The following is a 19,036-nucleotide window of genomic DNA, read 5'->3' as shown; positions in this document are numbered from 1 at the left end:
AACTTAAGTCTATGTTTCTTAGCTGGACAATACTGACGGTTAAGACCTTTAGAATGGGTCTCTTCCAACAGTCTGAGCTCTACAGACAGACATGTGCTACCTAACAAGTGTGTGTGGTGTGGGGAGCAGGTGCAGTGCTTCACACACAAACACTGTCTAATCCCAGAGTCTAAACTGTGGTCCCTGAGCTCTCACAGAAAGAATCTTCCATAGAGAAAACAAGGAGCAGGTTTGCGTGTGCATGTGTGTGTGTGTATGTGTGAGTGTGTTTCCTCCCGAGAGCAGAGAGTAGGGCTCAACACGTACATTATATCCGCTTTAGACACAAAAAACAACCTGTTTGCCTTAAACACAACAAAAAATATACTTTTTCTTGTATATTTATGCATATTTTTGTATTATTTAATTAATGCAATTCTCAGAATTTCATCTTGCTTCCTTTTTAATCGTAAAAAAAGGTGAAAAATGGCAGACTTACAGATTTGGATGATTCTCTGTTGACTTTGGCCTCCATTTCCCATATGTGATGGCCATCTGCAAATAATAAATAAAAAAGAACACAAATTTATAGCATATCATTAAGATTCACCTCACATATGCAAAGGGATATACCAGAGAGCTTCAATTCTAAATTCAACAGAATTTTTTATATTTAAAAAAAAAAATCTATATTTTATCATACAATGATGAACAAAGCAACAATGATTATGAGTATAAATCAAAAATAATGAACCATATAACTATGCATAGTTAGCACAGATAAATAGATGTATTTTGTTGTTTTTATGAATTTTTTGTGCAAAAATATGTAATATGGCCCCAAAGTTTTCCTATTAAGCCTGTCGTAATATTTTTTAATTTGTTGTGCTTATGTAATTTTTTTTCATATTAATAAAAAATTATAATATATAATATAATATAGTATAATATAATAATAATTTACTTTTTGGTAGTGTGTTGAGTCACCACTCGACATCCAATGTAAAATCTGGGCCCTGAAGCAAAAATCTGAAAACCAGTAGAGACCCGCTGCCGCAGACACCCTAAGTCTAACATTAAAAAGGCAGAGATCCCAAAAGTCTTTCTAGAGCTATCGCTACACTGCAGTCAGCCTCAGGATTACATCATGTCCTGTCTGCCTCTGACCCGCTTGGGCAGATGGGGGGCTGATGCAATCCTAATGATCTTACCAGAGCCAAGAAGTGTGTGCGTGTGACGTGCTTTTGCTATAGGGGGACCAGCCGCTTACATCAGCCCCTTGTGGAATCTCGCAACTCATGACAAATAGTGTCTGAAGGGTCCAATAAAAGGCCTGGTAAACTCTGCTTCAGATAATGAGCAGCGGCTGTTTGGCTAAAGAGCGTGCGGCGTGCTTACGCGTCACAGACTCTCATCTGTCCTTTCTCTCGATTGCCAATCTCTGGCTTATTTTCTCCTTATTATAAAAAGTTTTATTTAACTATTTTCAGCCTCCGGTTTCTCAGCGCAAACAGGCTTTCCCACACAAACGTTCGGGAACAAAAGACATATTAAGGTTTCATTTGCTATTTTTAGTTAAGACATCACTGAAAAGAAGTTTTTACTCAGGCCGTAAAGGCAGGAGAAAACCGCAGGGTAGTTTGGTCACAGCAGAGACCCGCTAGGGCAAACCACAGACACACACATGAAAATATAAAGCATCATTGTGTCGAAGACAGAATAGAAGAAAAGAAAGCAAGCAAGCAGAAGAAAGGAAATTCTTTTCATTTTATTTAAAACAATAGACAACGCATCTTTTTAAACTTTCCATTGGCTCGTCTGCCGTCATAATTTTACATAATTGCATATTGCTATCATACATTTCACACTGATGATGCTCCTGGGTTTAAACAGAATGCGGTGGAAAAGACTGTATTGGTTTTCCATGATCATTTTCTATGACAAATATGCTCCAGTGGACCCTGAAGACTGTATTCCTAGACATTGAGTGCTTTATTTATACCACGGAGAAAGATCAAATGTATTGTTCTCACCTCTTTGAAATATTTATATGAGGTCCCAAGCTTCAAGTCAGACAAATTGCTGGTCAAATTTCAAGACAAATGACTTGTCAAGTTCTTATAAAGTTACTCAACAGCATATGCGGCGAATAGATCAGAATAGCATCAGATTTAGAGGCGTGCTAACAATAGTGGAGTAACATCTGATTGCGATGAATCTGGCATCGGGGGTAATTTTCCATTAGAGCTTCTCAAACTATTCCAGACATATTATTCAGACTTTAAAGATGGAATGCTGAGACTATTTTGATTGCATTTTAAAAGGAAAGCTTAGACAGTGGGGTCTAGATTTCGTGGGCAGACAGTGAGGGCATCCCTGGCTAGTCGCGCTGCGGTCTGTGATGTGGTGGAACGGTCTGTCATTACTGCTGGAAGGTAATGTGATGCTAGAGGGAACCTCCATTCCCACTGTCTCCTTCTCTCTCTTTTGTTCCTGCTCTTTTTCAGATCAGTTCCACGAAGTACGCAGAGTCCAATTAAAATCTTACCAACCCCAGACTTTTCGATTTAGTATAAATATCAAAATGAGAATATATCAGTAAATAAAAGTTCAAATAAACAGAAGAGAGAAAGTTAAATTGACCAAATGACTGTCTCCATCAGTGATACTGTTTTACCCTGATACAAATTCTAGATGGGGGTGACATGTGGTAAACTTTCCTCTCAAGCGCAGTATTTTGTAAGGGTGCAAGATTTGATCAATTTTCTTCTTTTTTTCAATTTTTAATACATTTTATAGAGTTACACAAATGATTATGCTGCTTTTCAACCATTGTTGGCATACAATATATAGCCTAAATTATATAAACGTCAATTTGCACATTGTTGGGAATGCCTTATTAACTGATGAAATACTGTATTCAACTGATGAATCCATTTTAATCCAATCCAACTGATAAGGCAGCATGACATGGCCTTCGCAGAGAACACAATCCCAGAATGAGCTGAAACAAGCTCAGTGAAAAAAATACAAGTTTTAATTTTTAAAAATGAATCCATTATAACTGATTAGTCACTGCAGCTCTAATTCTTTGTGAATAACATTATCTCTTTCACAATCTTCAGTTACTCTCTTCCCCAGCCTTTCTCTCGCTCTCCTCATCTCTGCAAAGGTTAAACCTTTTCCCCGAGCCTTCCCTCCTGTGGGATGTCCTTAAGTGCTAGTGCAGGACTGTGGAGCCTGTGGTCATAAGAGCCCTCTTCTCTGCTCAGACTGAGCCATGTGAGTGGAATACCTGCCTGCTCTCCGACCCGGAGAACTGATGAGGACATGATGTACTTCATCTTGACAAGGTGCTCAAAAAATCCTCTTGCCTAAGACTCAGCCACTAACCACATCATATCAGAATACTTGCTCAGAGAGAAGTAAACAAGTCCATTACCAATTAATATTCTGAGCTATTTTTCCAAGGTCAACCTGACATATAAATCACATACCAAACTAACTAGATTTTTACATGTGGTTACATGTATAAAAAACTGCTGCTGATGGGTGCTTGCCAGTGTCTTATAATGCAATTGCTGATTCAGAGTGTTTTATATGACGTTTCTATGTCGTTGCTTACTGGTTCAACTCAAAAATGCCCACCCCACATCGCTATGATATTCTGGTCCTTAAATATGGCTTTTGATCACAAACTTTGGTGAAAAAAATTCTGATCGTTTAGAAAGCCACCGGTTCCGCAATAATTTACACATCAAAGTCTAAAGGGACAATTCACCCAAAAATTTAATTCTGTCATCATTTACTCACTCTCAAGTTTTTTCAAACTTCTATGAGTGTCTTTCTTCTGATGAAAATAAAAGAAGATATTTTGAAGAATGTTGGTAATCGAACAGTTGCCGGTAGCCATTGACTTCCACAGTATGGAACAAAAAAATACTATGGATGTCAACACTCATATGGGTTTGTAACAACTTGAAAGTGAGTAAATGATAATGGTTTTCATTTTTAGGTGAACTATCCTTTTAATACCAAATGGGACAGTTCACCCAAAAATTCAGGTCGTTCCAAACTTGTATGACTTGTCAATGTTATGAATGTGTCAATGTTATGATAAACATCATGCAGAGTCCAAAACAACACTGGACCCCATTGACTTTCACTGTATGGACGAAAAAAAACCAAAAAAAAAAAAACCACTGAGACTTTTCAAAATAGCATCTTTTGTGTTCTATACAGAAGAAAGTCATATAGATTTGGAACGACATATTAGCGTGCAAAGAATTTTGAGAAGAGTTTTGGGTAAATTATTCCTTTAAGAATTAGGTACTTACTATTACTGATAGCTAGTGATGCTTGTCTCTGCAAATACCACTCAAAAACGAAAACTGTTTCTGGATCAGCTTGTACTTGCCAAACTCCCCCTAAGCCCACTTCAGAATCAAAAGCCCTGTTGTGTTGTTGATTAGGGTGGGCCACAAAGAAAGAAATCTTAGTGCCCCGAGCGGTCGGGGTAGTAGGCAGTCAGGGAGCTGGGTGGTGGTGGTAGTGCGCGTCCAAAAGCCTCCATCAGACTGTTGTACTGTAAACACACACAGATGCGGCAATGCAGACCTGCTCGCCACAGCGTTGTGAATAGACTCCCTTGTCCTCCCCGAGCTACAGCAGAGAGCGACTCCCCCTCCTCCTCTGGGCAAAAGGGATCAGCGTATGGCACGAGAGAGAAAGGGGAGCTCAGGCTGGGATGACCCTAATTGCAGATGCTCAAGCGAGCCAGTTTTCCAGAACGTGCTAATGAACAGCAGCTGTGGAGTCTTCGGGCGAGGAGCACTGCTCCTCTATGCCACGTTAAAATGCTACAATGTGCTCGAAAAATATCCTTTTCATTGCGTTTAAATGAAAAACAATAAAAGACGCCAAATTATGCCAGGCTATTGTTGTGGATGGTCTGTTTATGAATGTCTAATATAATTTTTTGTTTTTCCTTAATGAGGAGACAATGCAGGGATTCCCTGAGGCTTGTGGCCGTGATTGGTTTGTTTGTGAGAGTGCGCCATTGTTGCCGAGGGTTGTTGAGGACAAGCCAAACCTCAGGGCTCCTTCACACGGAGGTTATTGTTCTGAAGTGTGAAAGGCGGACTCCCGCATGAGATTTTCATTCACGAAGCTTCTCTAGAACAAACTCATCTCACACAGAAGACCCATAGAAACGACTCGCAACTTACAACATTATTAGTGGTGCTCAGGGAAGGTTAGGGATTTGAACAACCCTTTAGATTATTGCCAGGTGGATGATAAAAAAAAAAGAAGATAATAGCAAAAACAAAACAAAACATAATAAAAACCCTTAGACTTAAATTGAAGGAGAGCCAGTCAAATAACTATTTTACAAAAATGACAGAATTCTTTTAAAACTGTTGTTTTTGTTGTGTTCTATGGCTATGATGGTTTAAATTACATAAACTTGGAATGAAACGAGTAAAAAGATAATTTAAAATCAACAGTTTGTTGAGTTTTTCTGCAAGTTACATTGTTACTCCAGTAAATGGTAAATAGCTGCCTTTGTGTGAGTCACTGAATCATTGCTTCAACCGTTTTATTCAAAATCACTGATTCTTTCAGTAAAAATAACTCTTGGTTAAATGAGGGAGTTTTACTCAGTAGCGGCTCCAAATAATTCAGTGAGAATGATTCAAACGGCTAACTCACAAATGAGTTCGAGACATTTTTGTGACTGTCTCAGAATCAATTCGTAAGAGTAATTTGTTTGCAAACTGGACAACACTCCTCCAACTGCTGTGGTTTTGAAGCATTGGTGCACACACCTCAAAACATATTTGATGAAGCTGCATACAGATACACACACACACACACAAGTTTTTGCAAGTGGATTTAAAATGATTGTCGCAATTTTTAATTCTTTGTGGCAATTTTGATCATTTTGGAAGCAATCTGACGTTACCAGGTACCAACTCTGAGACTTAACCAATACTGGGGTTTGATGCATTTAAAGCAGAGGTCTCAAACTCAATTCCCGGAGGGCCACAGCTCTGTAGAGGCTGTTTCTCAATTCCAAGAATGCAAAGAACGGACTTGTGTTCTCGTGTTCCTCGTCTTGCCAAGCTTCCGTGGAAGAACGAACTCCGAAGGATGCGAGGACACAGAACGCACCCTTCATGAGAACTGAAATGTACTGCGTTCTTGCTTAACTGATCACATAGTCTCAGCATAAGCAGCGGCCAATGAACAATAAATATAACATAACAAACAAATGTCATAACTTATTAAAACATTTCATACTATTATATATATATTATTTTCATATAATTGTATATCGTTTTATTTTACAGCATTATATGTTTGACTATGACTATGTTAAGATTCATTTTAATATGCCAATAAAAATACTGCAGACTTTCTCCGGGTCTTACCACTTTATTAAAATTAAGCAAAACAAAACGATAAATGTTTACTTTCAAGAGCCGTCAAGTATTTGCGAGAGCGAGTTTAAAGCTTACAGGCTTCCGTACACCTGCCGCCCGCAGCGTCTTCTGGGATTTCTAACGGCTCGATTCTCTCAAGTCTGCACTCGATGCATCCTCGATATCAAGATCACATCCGGGAGAATTGGAACTGAACTTTGAAGGTTGATGATGATGCATATTGAAAAACAGCCAGAGTTTGGCTCCAACCAGCTTCAACTCACACTAGGGTTGCGCGATAATGCCCATTGTCATATCGTCCTATCGTCAGCCTGTAAGATCGCCGATACACGATAGTACCGGGGGGAGGGGCAATTTTTTGCTTATTTATGTATTTGTTTGCTTATTTATAAGATAATTTATTTACTTATTAGTCTACATTTTTTTTATTTTATTTACACTTTTATTTGAATATTAACGTAATTATTAATTATCACGCGGAATGACACATGGGAAATGAGGACCGTCTATCATTCTGACAAGGAGGATGGAGTTGGTGGGAAAGAAAAATGCCACATCGCCTATTTGGCAATATTTCGGGTTTACACCAGATGAAAAAGGTGACCCCACTGATGTCACGCAGGCAGTTTGCAGACTTTGCTCAAAGGTTGAAATCACGTCTTACTTACAAGAGGAAGTAATTGATGGTGATGACAAGCCACTGGACTGGTGGAAAGAAAATAGATGCCGTTTTCCTTTAATGGCAAACCTGGCAAAAAAATACCTGTGTGTTACCGCAACTAGCACCCCTTCAGAGCGTGTGTTTAGCGCAGCCGGCAACATAAGTACTCCCCTTCGCAGCCTACTCAAACCAGAAAAAGTTAACCAGCTTGTTTTTGGCAAAAATCTGTAGACAGAAGCATTACTCTTGCATCGTAAACAGTCATATTGTTTTAAATCTGTAAGCAATGTAACTAAGATTGCATTGTTTTAGTTCTTGGTTATTTAATTTTTTATTTTTTTTTTGCTTTTTGTTTATTGAAACGTGTTTGGCTATTAGCGACAAGATAAACACTCTTTTATGCTAAATATGTTAAACAAGTTGGAGTTTGAAATAAACCTGCTTTTCATTTTCATAGCCGACTGATTATTGTGCATTTATTCTGAATACGCATCATACATTTGCGGCTTGCAAGGAATGCTTATGACGATTTTTAAAAGAGAATCACTCCTTTTTGAAAACGTATTACAAGCGACTTTAAAACTAAATTTCCTTCATTCACAAATTATGTCAAGCCTGCTTGTTATAAAGAGACATCATTTTTGTACAGCTGTTATTTTAAAATGTTAAAAAAAACGGCAAAACCGCATGATTTTCGTTTTGTTTTAGTTGCATAAAGTGTAAACAACAACAAAAATAAAATAACTACACAATAACAAAAATGTTATATTATTACATAATTTTGTATATTAACACTGATAAATTTATGTATGATTTTTTTTATATATTCCTCTGTGCGTCGGTCTGGTGGGTGAAGGTTACGCGACGATGTCAGTGTGAAACTATGCAAGGGCCAATGAATTGTACTCTAATAATAATAAAAAAACAAGAACTAGAAAATAAGCCGTATTATCGTCATTTTTATTAGCTATCGTCCATATGGCTGACTATCGTCGATAGACGATAGTATTGTCTATCGGCACAACCCTAACTCACACCTGCTTGGAAGTTTCTAGTGATCATGAAGACCTTGATTAGTTGGATCGGGTGTGTTTGATTAAGGTTGGAGCTAAACTGTGCAGAGCTGTGGCCCTCCAGGAATTGAGTTTGAGACCAATAATTTAAAGTGTGTAATCAAACTACCACCTGCCTGTTCACCATAAAGTTTAGGTGCAAAGAAATTGGTTGAAAAGGTATTTATGGACAAAAGTGGAGACCGATATTCACCTGTGCTGTCGGGAACCACCCATGACCGCAGACAGATCTAAGTCAACAAACTGTTCTAATGAAGACTGACTCACACACACACACAGGTCTGTACCTGGATAACTTAAATTTAAAGGGTAAGAATAAGATGCTCCAGGTCAAAGCATGGTGCTAAAGCATTATCATATGCACTCACAGACCAATGCACAAAGAAAGTGGGGAAAAAGAATTTTAAGTGGTTTTGCAGCTGGGCAGGCAGTGAAGTCCAGTGAGTCCAGATGTAAAAACGTTCCTCTCTCATGAGGGAGTTTCTTTGTGTCTGCATCTTTCTTTCACTCTTTTTTTTGCCCTCTATTTTTCCTTCTGTTAGGAATCCCCACTGTTCCGTAACACACCCACATGCACATATTAACTGTAACACATCTGGCCCAAGCACTCACACACAAACACATAGACCTTTTCCAGTCAATGGAAACATTTTCGATTTGAACATTAACCACTATAGATCACAAGCCTGGCCAGTGTCAAATAAAGATAACAAAAACAAGTTCTGTTGTTACGAATTTGCATACAAAGTCAACAAGCTGCTCTACCACTGACACTGTGAGTTCTCCAACAACATTAACCTGATATGCATCTCAGGATGCCAACTCAAAGAAGTTGAGAAATTCTTCTTTCTCCCTCTTCCTCTCTGTCCACGTCTACAGAGAAAGAAAAGGAGATGTCTTATCTTTAGTCATCAGCATGTGCCAAAATCTTTCTTTGAGGTGTCTGACTGTGCTGTGGTATCTAGACCAGACAGTAAACTCAGATTAGTAACATACACACATATTAATCACAGATGACTCTGATGTGGATGGACCAGATCATTTCAGCAGACACGTTTATACAAAGCCACAAAGGATACAAAATCTGTCTGTCTGTCTGTCTATATATCCATCCGTCTGTCCATCTGTCTATCTATCTATCTATCCGTCTGTCTATCTATCTATCTAGCTATCTATCTGTCTGTCTGTCTATCCATCCATCCAGTGTTGGGCGATATGGTCATTTTTCATATCGTCATATCGCCAGCCTGTGAGATCGCCGATACACGATATTATCGTGCATGGGTGGGTGGGGCAAGATTGAGACTCTCTGTACTTGTCATAGGCTATTTCACCAACTATTTGGTGATTTTAAACAGCACGTGCGTGTGAGAGAGAGAGAGAGCCTGCAAGTACCAATAACTGAAATAATATACTTTCAAACATACTTAAAAACTAATATGTCAAATATAAAAATATTTAAAACAGCTAGTTCATATATTCAGATACAGCAGTTATACATCGCTATTAGGACCGCACGGCCTACTGCTGACAAGTTCGCCGCATCGGCACGGAAGTTATCAGTCTAAAAATTAGTCAAGGTCAAAATTAAAAGTAGATTTATTTTAAAGACCAACAGTTTAACACTAAATATTGGACATAAACGAACACATTAAAGATAAAAGTATTTTCAGGTAAGTTCATATTTTTGGAGTAAAGTTAAATTAAATGGATGGGCTATCAGTCATACAGCGCTCCGGACCGCGCGCCCCATGACGAGCCTTGTTTTAGACTGATAACTTATTAACTGCATTTTTTTTTTTTTTATATAATAACAATGATGAAGACTAAGCATCAATGTTTTTTGTTAAAACGAAATGCTGCCGGTGCAGTTTCGTCATGTTCATTCATAGCTCGAAGCTGTTCAAGAAGATGACTAAAAGATGTCTCTTTTTGCACTCTTGACATTGCCTAATTTGTAAATAAAGGTTATCACCCTGCAGTTCAATTTTGATGTGGGCTTAGTTTTAGAGTGCGTTTTTAAAACATTTCCAATGAGGAGAAGACTAATCCTCATTTGCACATGTGTGTGATGTGTGGCGCTGAGGTGAAATAGTGGGGCAATTTGATAGCCCAATAATAGGCCGCCTAATAATAATAATAATAATAATAATAATAATAATAATACTAGTTTTATACATTAATAGGAGAATATGCCTAATATCGTCTTGACTATCGACAAAGACATCTGCTATTGTCGATATCTCTGACTATCGTCGATACACGATACTATCGACACAACCCTACATCCATCCATCCATCCAACCTTCTACAGTATCCATCCATCCATTTATAGTATCTATCATCCAACTGTCTATAGTATTCATCCATCCATCTATAGTATCAACCTTCCATCTATAGTAACCAGCTACCCATCCATCCATCCATTTATAGTATCTATCTATCCAACTGTGTATAGTATTCATCCATCCATCCATCCATCTATAGTATCAACCTTCCATCTACAGTAACCAGCCATCCATACCTTTATAGTATCCATCCATCCATCCATCCAACCTTCTACAGTATCCACCCATCCATCCATTTACAGCATCCATCCATCCATTTATAGCATCTATCCATCCATCCATTTATGGTATCTATCATCCAACTGTCTATAGTATTCATCCATCCATCCATCCATCTACAGTATCAACCTTCCATCTATAGTAACCAGCCATCCATCCATTTATAGTATCCATCCATCCATCCATCCATCCATCCATCTATAGTATCTATCTATCCAACTGTATATAGTATTCATCCACCCATCCATCCATTTATAGCATCTATCCATCCAACCATCTATAGTATTAATCCATCCATTTATCAGCATGTGCCAAAATCTTTCTTTGAGGTGTCTGACTGTGCTGTGGTATCTAGACCAGACAGTAAACTCAGATTAGTAACATACACACATATTAATCACAGATGACTCTGATGTGGATGGACTAGATCATTTCAGCAGACACATTTATACAAAGCAACAAAGGATACAAAATCTGTCTATCTATCCGTCTATCCGTCTATCCATCCATCCATCTATCAATCTGTCTATCTATCTATCCGTCTGTCTATCTATCCATCAATCCATCTGTCCGTCTGTCTATCTCAGCCTGTCTGTGTATCTATTCATCCATTCATCCATCCAACCTTCTACACTACAGTATCCATCCATCCATTTATAGTATCTATCCATCCAACTGTCTATAGCATCTATCCACCCATCCATCCATGTACAGCATCCATCCATCCATTTATAGCATCTATCCATCCATCTATAGTATCTATCATTCAACTGTCTATAGTATTCATCCATCCAACCATCTATAGTATCCATTCATCCATCTATAGTATCAACCTTCCATCTATAGTAACCAGCCATCCATCCATTTATATCTATATCTATAGATCTATAGTATCCATCCATCCGTCATCCATATTATCCATCCATTGTTTGTCGGTCTGTCTGTCTACCTACCTACCAACCTACAGTATCAGCAAATCCATAGCAACAACCCAGAACACCTTAAAAGTCATCTAGAATCAGCATCTCCTCAAACTACAGTAATCAAATTACACAAGGCCTAAATAATCTGTAAGACTTTCAAACATTCACACAAGGCTTTGTCAAAGACATTCAAAGTCTGACAAACATTTCTATTCTATTTTATTCTATGGAAATAATGACAGTAATTCCATTTGAACATTTAGCTTTACGTTCAATCACCAATCAGCTTAAAATGATTTCCCTACACTTCTTTCTTTTTCTCAGTCTCAGTGTTTTTCCTCTCCCTTTGCATATTAGTTACTGTCTATGACTTTCCATTTAAGACACGCTCCAAGTACAGATGGGAAAAGAGTGCATGAAGTCACGTTGCAGCTGAGAGGAAGCAATGGTCAGAAAGAAGGAGAGAGAGACAGAGGGATTCCCTGTGTGTGAGTCACGTTGTGGGAGCCCCCTCTTTACTCATAACAAAAACAACCCATTCCTTCGAGATTGAACCCGCAGAGGAGGACTACACAGAACTGCAGACCTCTGATTCATTTCAACACCTTTTCATTAACAGTTATGATGTTGATTAATCTTGCAAAAACATTCATCTAACATTTATCTAAAGAAACAGTTCACCCAAAAATGACATTGTTCAAGCATATCTTGGCCACACATCTAAATTTTGGTCTGTTACTCACACACATGCAATTGTATAGATTATGAATATAGTGTGCAAGATGCTTGGACCATTTCTAGGGTTTCATTTTGGATACTTGAACACTTGCATTATATGCGATGCATATTTTCTCAAAAGACCTTTTGTGTCTCACATAAAAAAGAGGTTTGGAACAACATGACGATGAATAAATAATCCTACAATTTTATGGGTGAACTATCCCTAAAACTATTTTTATTTGCTAAAACTAGTTTTAGTAAATGATGATACTAAAAATCCACACAGAGGCTGAACTGCTTTGTTCCCTTCCTAAAAACAGAGTGTTTCCCAGTTTTAAAGAAGCCAAAGTTTTATAGATGATGGTAAATGCAAATGCAGGGGAATAAGTTATAAGGCAATGAAGCAGGAGCATGTGACCGAGCTCATGAAAAATGATAGTGGAAAAGATTTGTCTTTAGAAAACTGGACAGAGAGAGAAAGAGAGTGAGAGGGCTGTTGATGCCAATGGTGGGCTGGCTCAGGGGTGTTTCCATGTGAGGAGTGCCCAAGAATCCACAGCGGATGCCAGACACGGGGAAACCCTTCTCAAAAACAAGAGCACACACCCTTCTGTCGGCAAGCACACACATGCCCTCTCTATCTCTCTTTCTCTATCTCTCCTTTACACAAACACCCACGCACATATGTGCACAAACCAAAAATGTAATGTGGGTTAGACAGCATGTTAGTGATGCTGCAATTAAAACAAATGCTCATTCATCAGTTAATCCACAACAACATCTTTTCATCCATCCATCCCTTTAAAACTAAATGCAAATAAGATAATATAAAATTTAAAATGACAAAAATGTAATAAATAACAATTATAGTTTCATCATTTAGATAGATAGAGAGAGAAAGAGAATTGCCTGCTACATCAACGAGAGTTTCAATATCATTCTACAACTTGAATGCATTTCTGCAGCTTCATTTCCCAGAGTTCCCTTCTTCACAGGTAAAACAATGAAGCCATTTCCTTCAGGCTTTGTGTTATGGATCGCCAAACATCCAGCGTGTTTACATTGCTCGGCCTTGGCCTTGTCTGCACCTCCTGCCTTTTTTTTTTCTTTTTTTTTGACAAACTCATCAAGGAAATGACTGTTTGTAAATCTCAGGTATCAACAGTCAAGGGCTACTGCTTCTATTTTCCATATGGAAAAAGAGAGAGAGACCTGAATAAAGACAGACAAAAAAATCAAAACAAACGCCCAGACACAAGGGACAGCCCAGACTGCACTCTCTCTCTATTTGGGCTCCATTCCTGGGCAGCACAGGCAATGGAAAGTTCTGGAAATGTAAATCTGTTGGGTTAAAAATACAGCGCATTAATGTGCTCCACATGTGGCACTCTGGCATTGGGAGGGATATTTTGACGGCAGAGAGGGGAAGAAGGAGGGATGGAGGGAGTGGTAGGAGGGTTTTTCTGGAGGAAAGCATACACATTCACACTACTGAAGACCGGAGTTTAAGAACAAAGCAGGACTTTCCGCCCATACTATGAAGTTTCTAGGGGACCGTCACAGTATAAATACTCTAATGAGTAAACATTGACGCTCATGACAATAACAGACAGACAAGCCACTGCATCAAGCCTAGGGGGAGGACGATATTCATATCGGATCCCTTTACTTCCATTGGCATATGGACAGAAAGTTGCAGTGCGTGATTTCTGCACCACTATAGTGGCATCAAAACTCATTTTTGTTTGAGCAGCACGACACATTATTGGATCAACCAATGGGATAATTTTGGGATGAGATTAGTGTTCATCCAAACAATGGCTGATGGGGCAGTTTGGTAAACTGGAAAGTTTTGCAATTTGATTTTCTTATTTTAATATATATTTATGATATTCCTGTAATGATCCTTTAGAAATCCTTCTAATATGATTTGGTGCTCAAGAAACATTTATTATTATCAGTTTTGAAAACTGTTGTGCTGTTTAATATATTTATGAGGAACCATTTGTAGGACAACTTCACACCATCTTAAAATGAAATTACATATTACACAAGTGCAATAATGACTTTGCATGACCCACAACAAACTAAACACAATATTGGCTCAACCAATGGGATAATTTAGGGATGGGATCAGTACTGGGTAGATTATGAACAAACTATAGTCTGTTAGTGATTACAAATTACATGAAAATCATAGTCAGTAATGTAATCCTGATGACTTATTTCAGGCAATGTATTCTGACTACTTTTGGATTACTTTTGAACTACCTTTAAATTGGATTATTGTTCTAAAAAAAATTCAGTCATTTCTTTGTTGTCAACATCATCAAATGCATTAAACATTACTGCAGGGTTTTATCAGTTGGTGAAAAGATAATAATTAACTAAATCATAAAAATGTGAAATTAAAATGAATAAATGATCTTAAAATAAAAACAAAATAAAACACTACCAAATGAAATATTAACTTTAAATCTCAGGGGGACTTGTAAATAACAATAATCTGATTATGAGAATTTCTAAACATATGATAACATAATACAATTACATAATAGTTCATAATTGTTCATCCAAAAAAATGGACGACAGGAGAGTATTTGGGAAATTGGGAAGTTTTTGAAGTTAAGCAGTGTTTGACTCAATCCCAGTTTGCTCACTCTCCGTCCTATACAGTATGCAAGGTTAGGATCCATCCCAAATCATAGTGCATTGAAAACAGCATGCCAAATGTGTCCAGATGGCACACACACGCTTTTTGGCCTAATATTGTCCAGATTCTTTATAACTACGCAAGAGGACTGGTTTGCGATTGTTCTCTGACGTTATTGAAACATAATATTATAAATCTGTTTTTGTTTTAAGGGCGACAATCTGTGAAATGGATTATGGTCAAAAGTGATGTGCTAAACGTAACAAAGTGTAGTAGACATGTATTGGCAACTGAAAGCATAATCAATAAGCCAAAATATTTAATTAACATGCAAGAGTTGGGAGACATACTTTGCGAATGATGCAGAGATTCCTTGTGGGCCTAATTATAACCCAATACTCCTGTACAGGTTTACATCACACTTAAAACTATGCTATTAACCATCGTCAGCATTACGTATATCCTTGTACTTAGGGGAAGTATGCAAACTGGGATTCAGCCTTTGTCCCTAAAGAATTATCTTCAGAAACCTCCCAAAAGAGAGGCAATTTCAAAACAATTCCTATTGCTCACACACACACACACACACACACAAACACAGCTCCGTGTTCCCTACCTTGTGCTCGCTCCACAAACACCACCTTGGAGTCGTGCTGGAAGTTGTGCCCGCTGAGAAGCATCTGTTCCCCCCCTGAGGCGGCACAGCTTTCCATGCTCTGTTTATCCACGAGGGGCAGCTCCTGTGCTGAGCGCTGGGCTGCAAGGAGGACAAAGAGACAGAAAGAAAGTGAGGAAAGAGATGGAAATGTGCAGAACTACTCAAATCTGTATACATCCACATTTGTACTTTCTACTGTACAACTGTAGGGTAAGGAATTAAATCTCAGTACAAGTACAATATTTTCCTTAAGAAAAATTGAAAATGTAACATTTTTAAGAAAATAAAATTTGTAAATATGTGTATATACTAGCATATATATATATATATATATATATATATACACACACACACGTTATGGTTCAAAGGTTTGGGATCTGTAAGATTTTTTTTTATTATTTTTAATAGAATCACCAAGGCTGCATTAAAAAAAACATAATATTGTGAAATATTATTAAAATAAATGTTTTATAATTTTTATGGTTTTTTTTTTGTTTTTTTTTACCTGTGATGGAACAATTAATTTTCAGCATCCATTACTCCATCTTCAGTGTCATATGATCCTTCAGAAATCATTCTAATATCACAATTGAAAATGGCTGTGCTGCTTAATATCTTTGTAAAAACTATTATACTTTTTTTGATAAGCATAAATGCTAAGAAATTGCATTTATTCGATTTGTTTTTTAACAATTCAAAAGTCTTTACTGTCATTTAAAAAAACAAACAAAAAAAAACAAACATTTATGGTGTAATAATCTTACTGACCCAAACATCTGAGCTTTTGAACATACACATATACATATACACTGCTGCTCAAAAGTTTGGGATCAGTAAGATTTTTTATATTTTTTAAGGGAGTCTCTTCTGCTCATCAAGGCTGTTTTTATTTATTTATTCAATCAAAAATACAGAAAAATCAGAAATATTGTGAAATCTTATTGCAATTTCAAATATTGGTTTCCTATTTTAATATACTTTAAAATAGAATTTATTTCTGTGACGCAGCACTGAATTTTCAGCATCATTACTCCAGTCTTCAGTGTCACACAATCCTTCAGAAATCATTCTAATATGCTGATTTATTATGAGTGTTGAAACTGTTGTGCTGCTTCATATTGTTTTTTGGAACATGTGATACTTATTTCTTTGATGAATACAAAGTTAAAAAGAGCAGCATTTGTTCAAAATAGAAATCTTTTCTAACAATATAAGTCTTTACTATGACTTTTTATTCATTTAACTCATCCCTCCTGAATAAAAGTATTAATTTCTTTAAAAAAAAAAGAAAGAAAAAATGTAGCATTGTATATTGTAACACAAAATTTCTTTTTTAAATAAATTCTCTTCTTTTTAACTTTTTATTAATCAGAGAATCCTAAAAGAAAAAATCGCAAAAAAAAAAAAAAAATCACAGGTCCCAAAAAATATGAAGCAGCACAACGGTTTCCAACATTGATTATAAATCAGCATATTAGAATGATTTCTGAAGGATCATGTGACACTGAAGACTGGAGTAATGATGCTGAAAATTCAGCTTTGATCACAGAAATAAATTCTATTTTAAAGTATATTAAAATAGAAAACTGTTATTTTAAATTGCAATAAGATTTCACAAAATAACATTTTTTTTTCTGTATTTTTGATCAAATAGATACAGCCTTAATGAGCAGAAGAAACTTCTTTAGAAAACATTAAAAATCTTATCACAAACTTGAGTGGCAGTGTATATATACACATGGGCGACATTAGGGGGCAAGGGGGTTGCCTCCCCATATCGTATCAGCCTCACTGCAATTGGAGCGGTTGGTCACGCAAAGGCCCTGTTGTACGGGGGTACTAGACAGTGCTAAATACCCTCAAACGGAAGCTAAAGCAATTGAAGATCTTGTAAACTATCCAATGTGTTTTTGCAGCGTTAAGCAATGTAGCCAATCAGAAATGTTTTAGTTTGTCAGAATTCACTCACTTGCTGAACGCGCCGGAGTTTCAAGTGCAGTTTTGAAAAAGTATAAACTGAATGCAATGTTAGTCACATTGAATTTTAAAAAAGGCAGATAAAAAAAAAAGGACTTAGTGAGATTTTAGTGGCATGACTCACAGCACTCAATGGGGTTAGATGCCACCTGTAAGGACACCATCCTGCCATTAGGTTGGTTGATGTGGACACGGAACACCATCCTCACACGTGTGTTCTTCCGTCCGATGTCTGTCTCGCCCTTCCGGAGCTCGATGTCTGAGTTACGCAGCTTGAGAATTCCAGCGCAGTCGATTCTGTGGCACAGAAAGAACGTTAATGTTTTAGGAATAGACTCAACAAATCCTTTCAGAAGTACAAAAATGTGCTGTAAATATCGTTAGACAGCTGTTTAATAAACATTTTCTCGGAACAGAGTAAACGTTTAATTTATTGCCTGAAGTTTTTTGTACCATTTCTGCCAAAATTACGCCTGGCCCTTATTCTGCACTGCATAAATAAATGCCCTTTCTCTCTCGCCTCGTCCAAATCGGCTTCTGACATGGCAGAGATGCTGTTAAAAAAAATCCATGAAAAGTTTACTTTCTCAATTAAATGTTCAAATCCTTCAAGCTAATGTAAGTAAATAGTTATTTAAAAGCCTGTCAAATTTTTGCATTGGAGAAACATTTAGGGCCTTTTATTTAAGTTGCACATGAGTGAAATGATCCTTAAAGCTTGCTTTTTTAGGCAAAAACAGGAAATCTGAAAAAAATCACTGAATATGAGTAATCTGTCAATGCTGTACAGACACTGGAATGTCAGATATTAACATTTCCATGTGTATGTGGTGAGGATGAGCACATTGTGTTCTAGATGTCATTCTGATTTTAGATGAAAATTTTAATGATTTAAAAGATGTAAATTAGATCAAATAAAAAATACACACATATAAAATAAAAATAAGTAGTTATATAATAAATGGAATCATAAACTGAATTATATAGGCCTACCAAATTATTAATTATACAGCTACTATAATAGAGCAAGGTTATAGTCATCATTGCTTTTCCAAAACAACTGCCATGTTGAGCTTCCAATCCGAACTCCACATACAAAGTAAAATTGGTTAAACTGCACTGACACAGGGGCATAACCAGTTTTTGGCTTTACTACAGAAACGTGACAAAGCGGGAACGCTCCCCAGAAAGCTCTGAAACAAGATCCAGAGGGGTGTGTGGTTTTTTTTTTTTTTTTTTTACATAAGTTAAGTGTTACATCCATTATAGAGTGGGAAGAAAATGCTGAGCTGGTAAGACCGCTACCGCCTGGCTTGCAGAACAGACCCCAGCACGCCATTACAGGCTCCACGCGACCAGAGGCCTCCTGTAACACGAGC

At 37.2% G+C, this 19,036-nt stretch overlaps 1 protein-coding gene across 2 annotated transcripts in view; it reads right to left on the bottom strand.

The window, feature by feature from the left end:
* nfatc1 (nuclear factor of activated T cells 1) overlaps nt 1-19,036 on the bottom strand; it is a 60,238-nt gene that overhangs the window by 17,855 nt on the left and 23,347 nt on the right. For both annotated transcript variants that reach the window (XM_058754193.1, XM_058754192.1), the window contains 3 exons: nt 17,782-17,954; nt 15,639-15,779; nt 479-534 (listed from right to left, as the gene is read on the bottom strand). In XM_058754193.1, the coding sequence (XP_058610176.1) occupies nt 479-534; nt 15,639-15,779; nt 17,782-17,954 (370 nt within the window). The remainder of the gene's footprint in view (nt 1-478; nt 535-15,638; nt 15,780-17,781; nt 17,955-19,036) is intronic.

The sequence above is a fragment of the Onychostoma macrolepis genome, chromosome 19 (genome assembly GCF_012432095.1).
Source record: "Onychostoma macrolepis isolate SWU-2019 chromosome 19, ASM1243209v1, whole genome shotgun sequence".
Taxonomy (NCBI): domain Eukaryota; kingdom Metazoa; phylum Chordata; class Actinopteri; order Cypriniformes; family Cyprinidae; genus Onychostoma; species Onychostoma macrolepis.
This window is presented reverse-complemented; position numbering and strand designations above follow the sequence as displayed.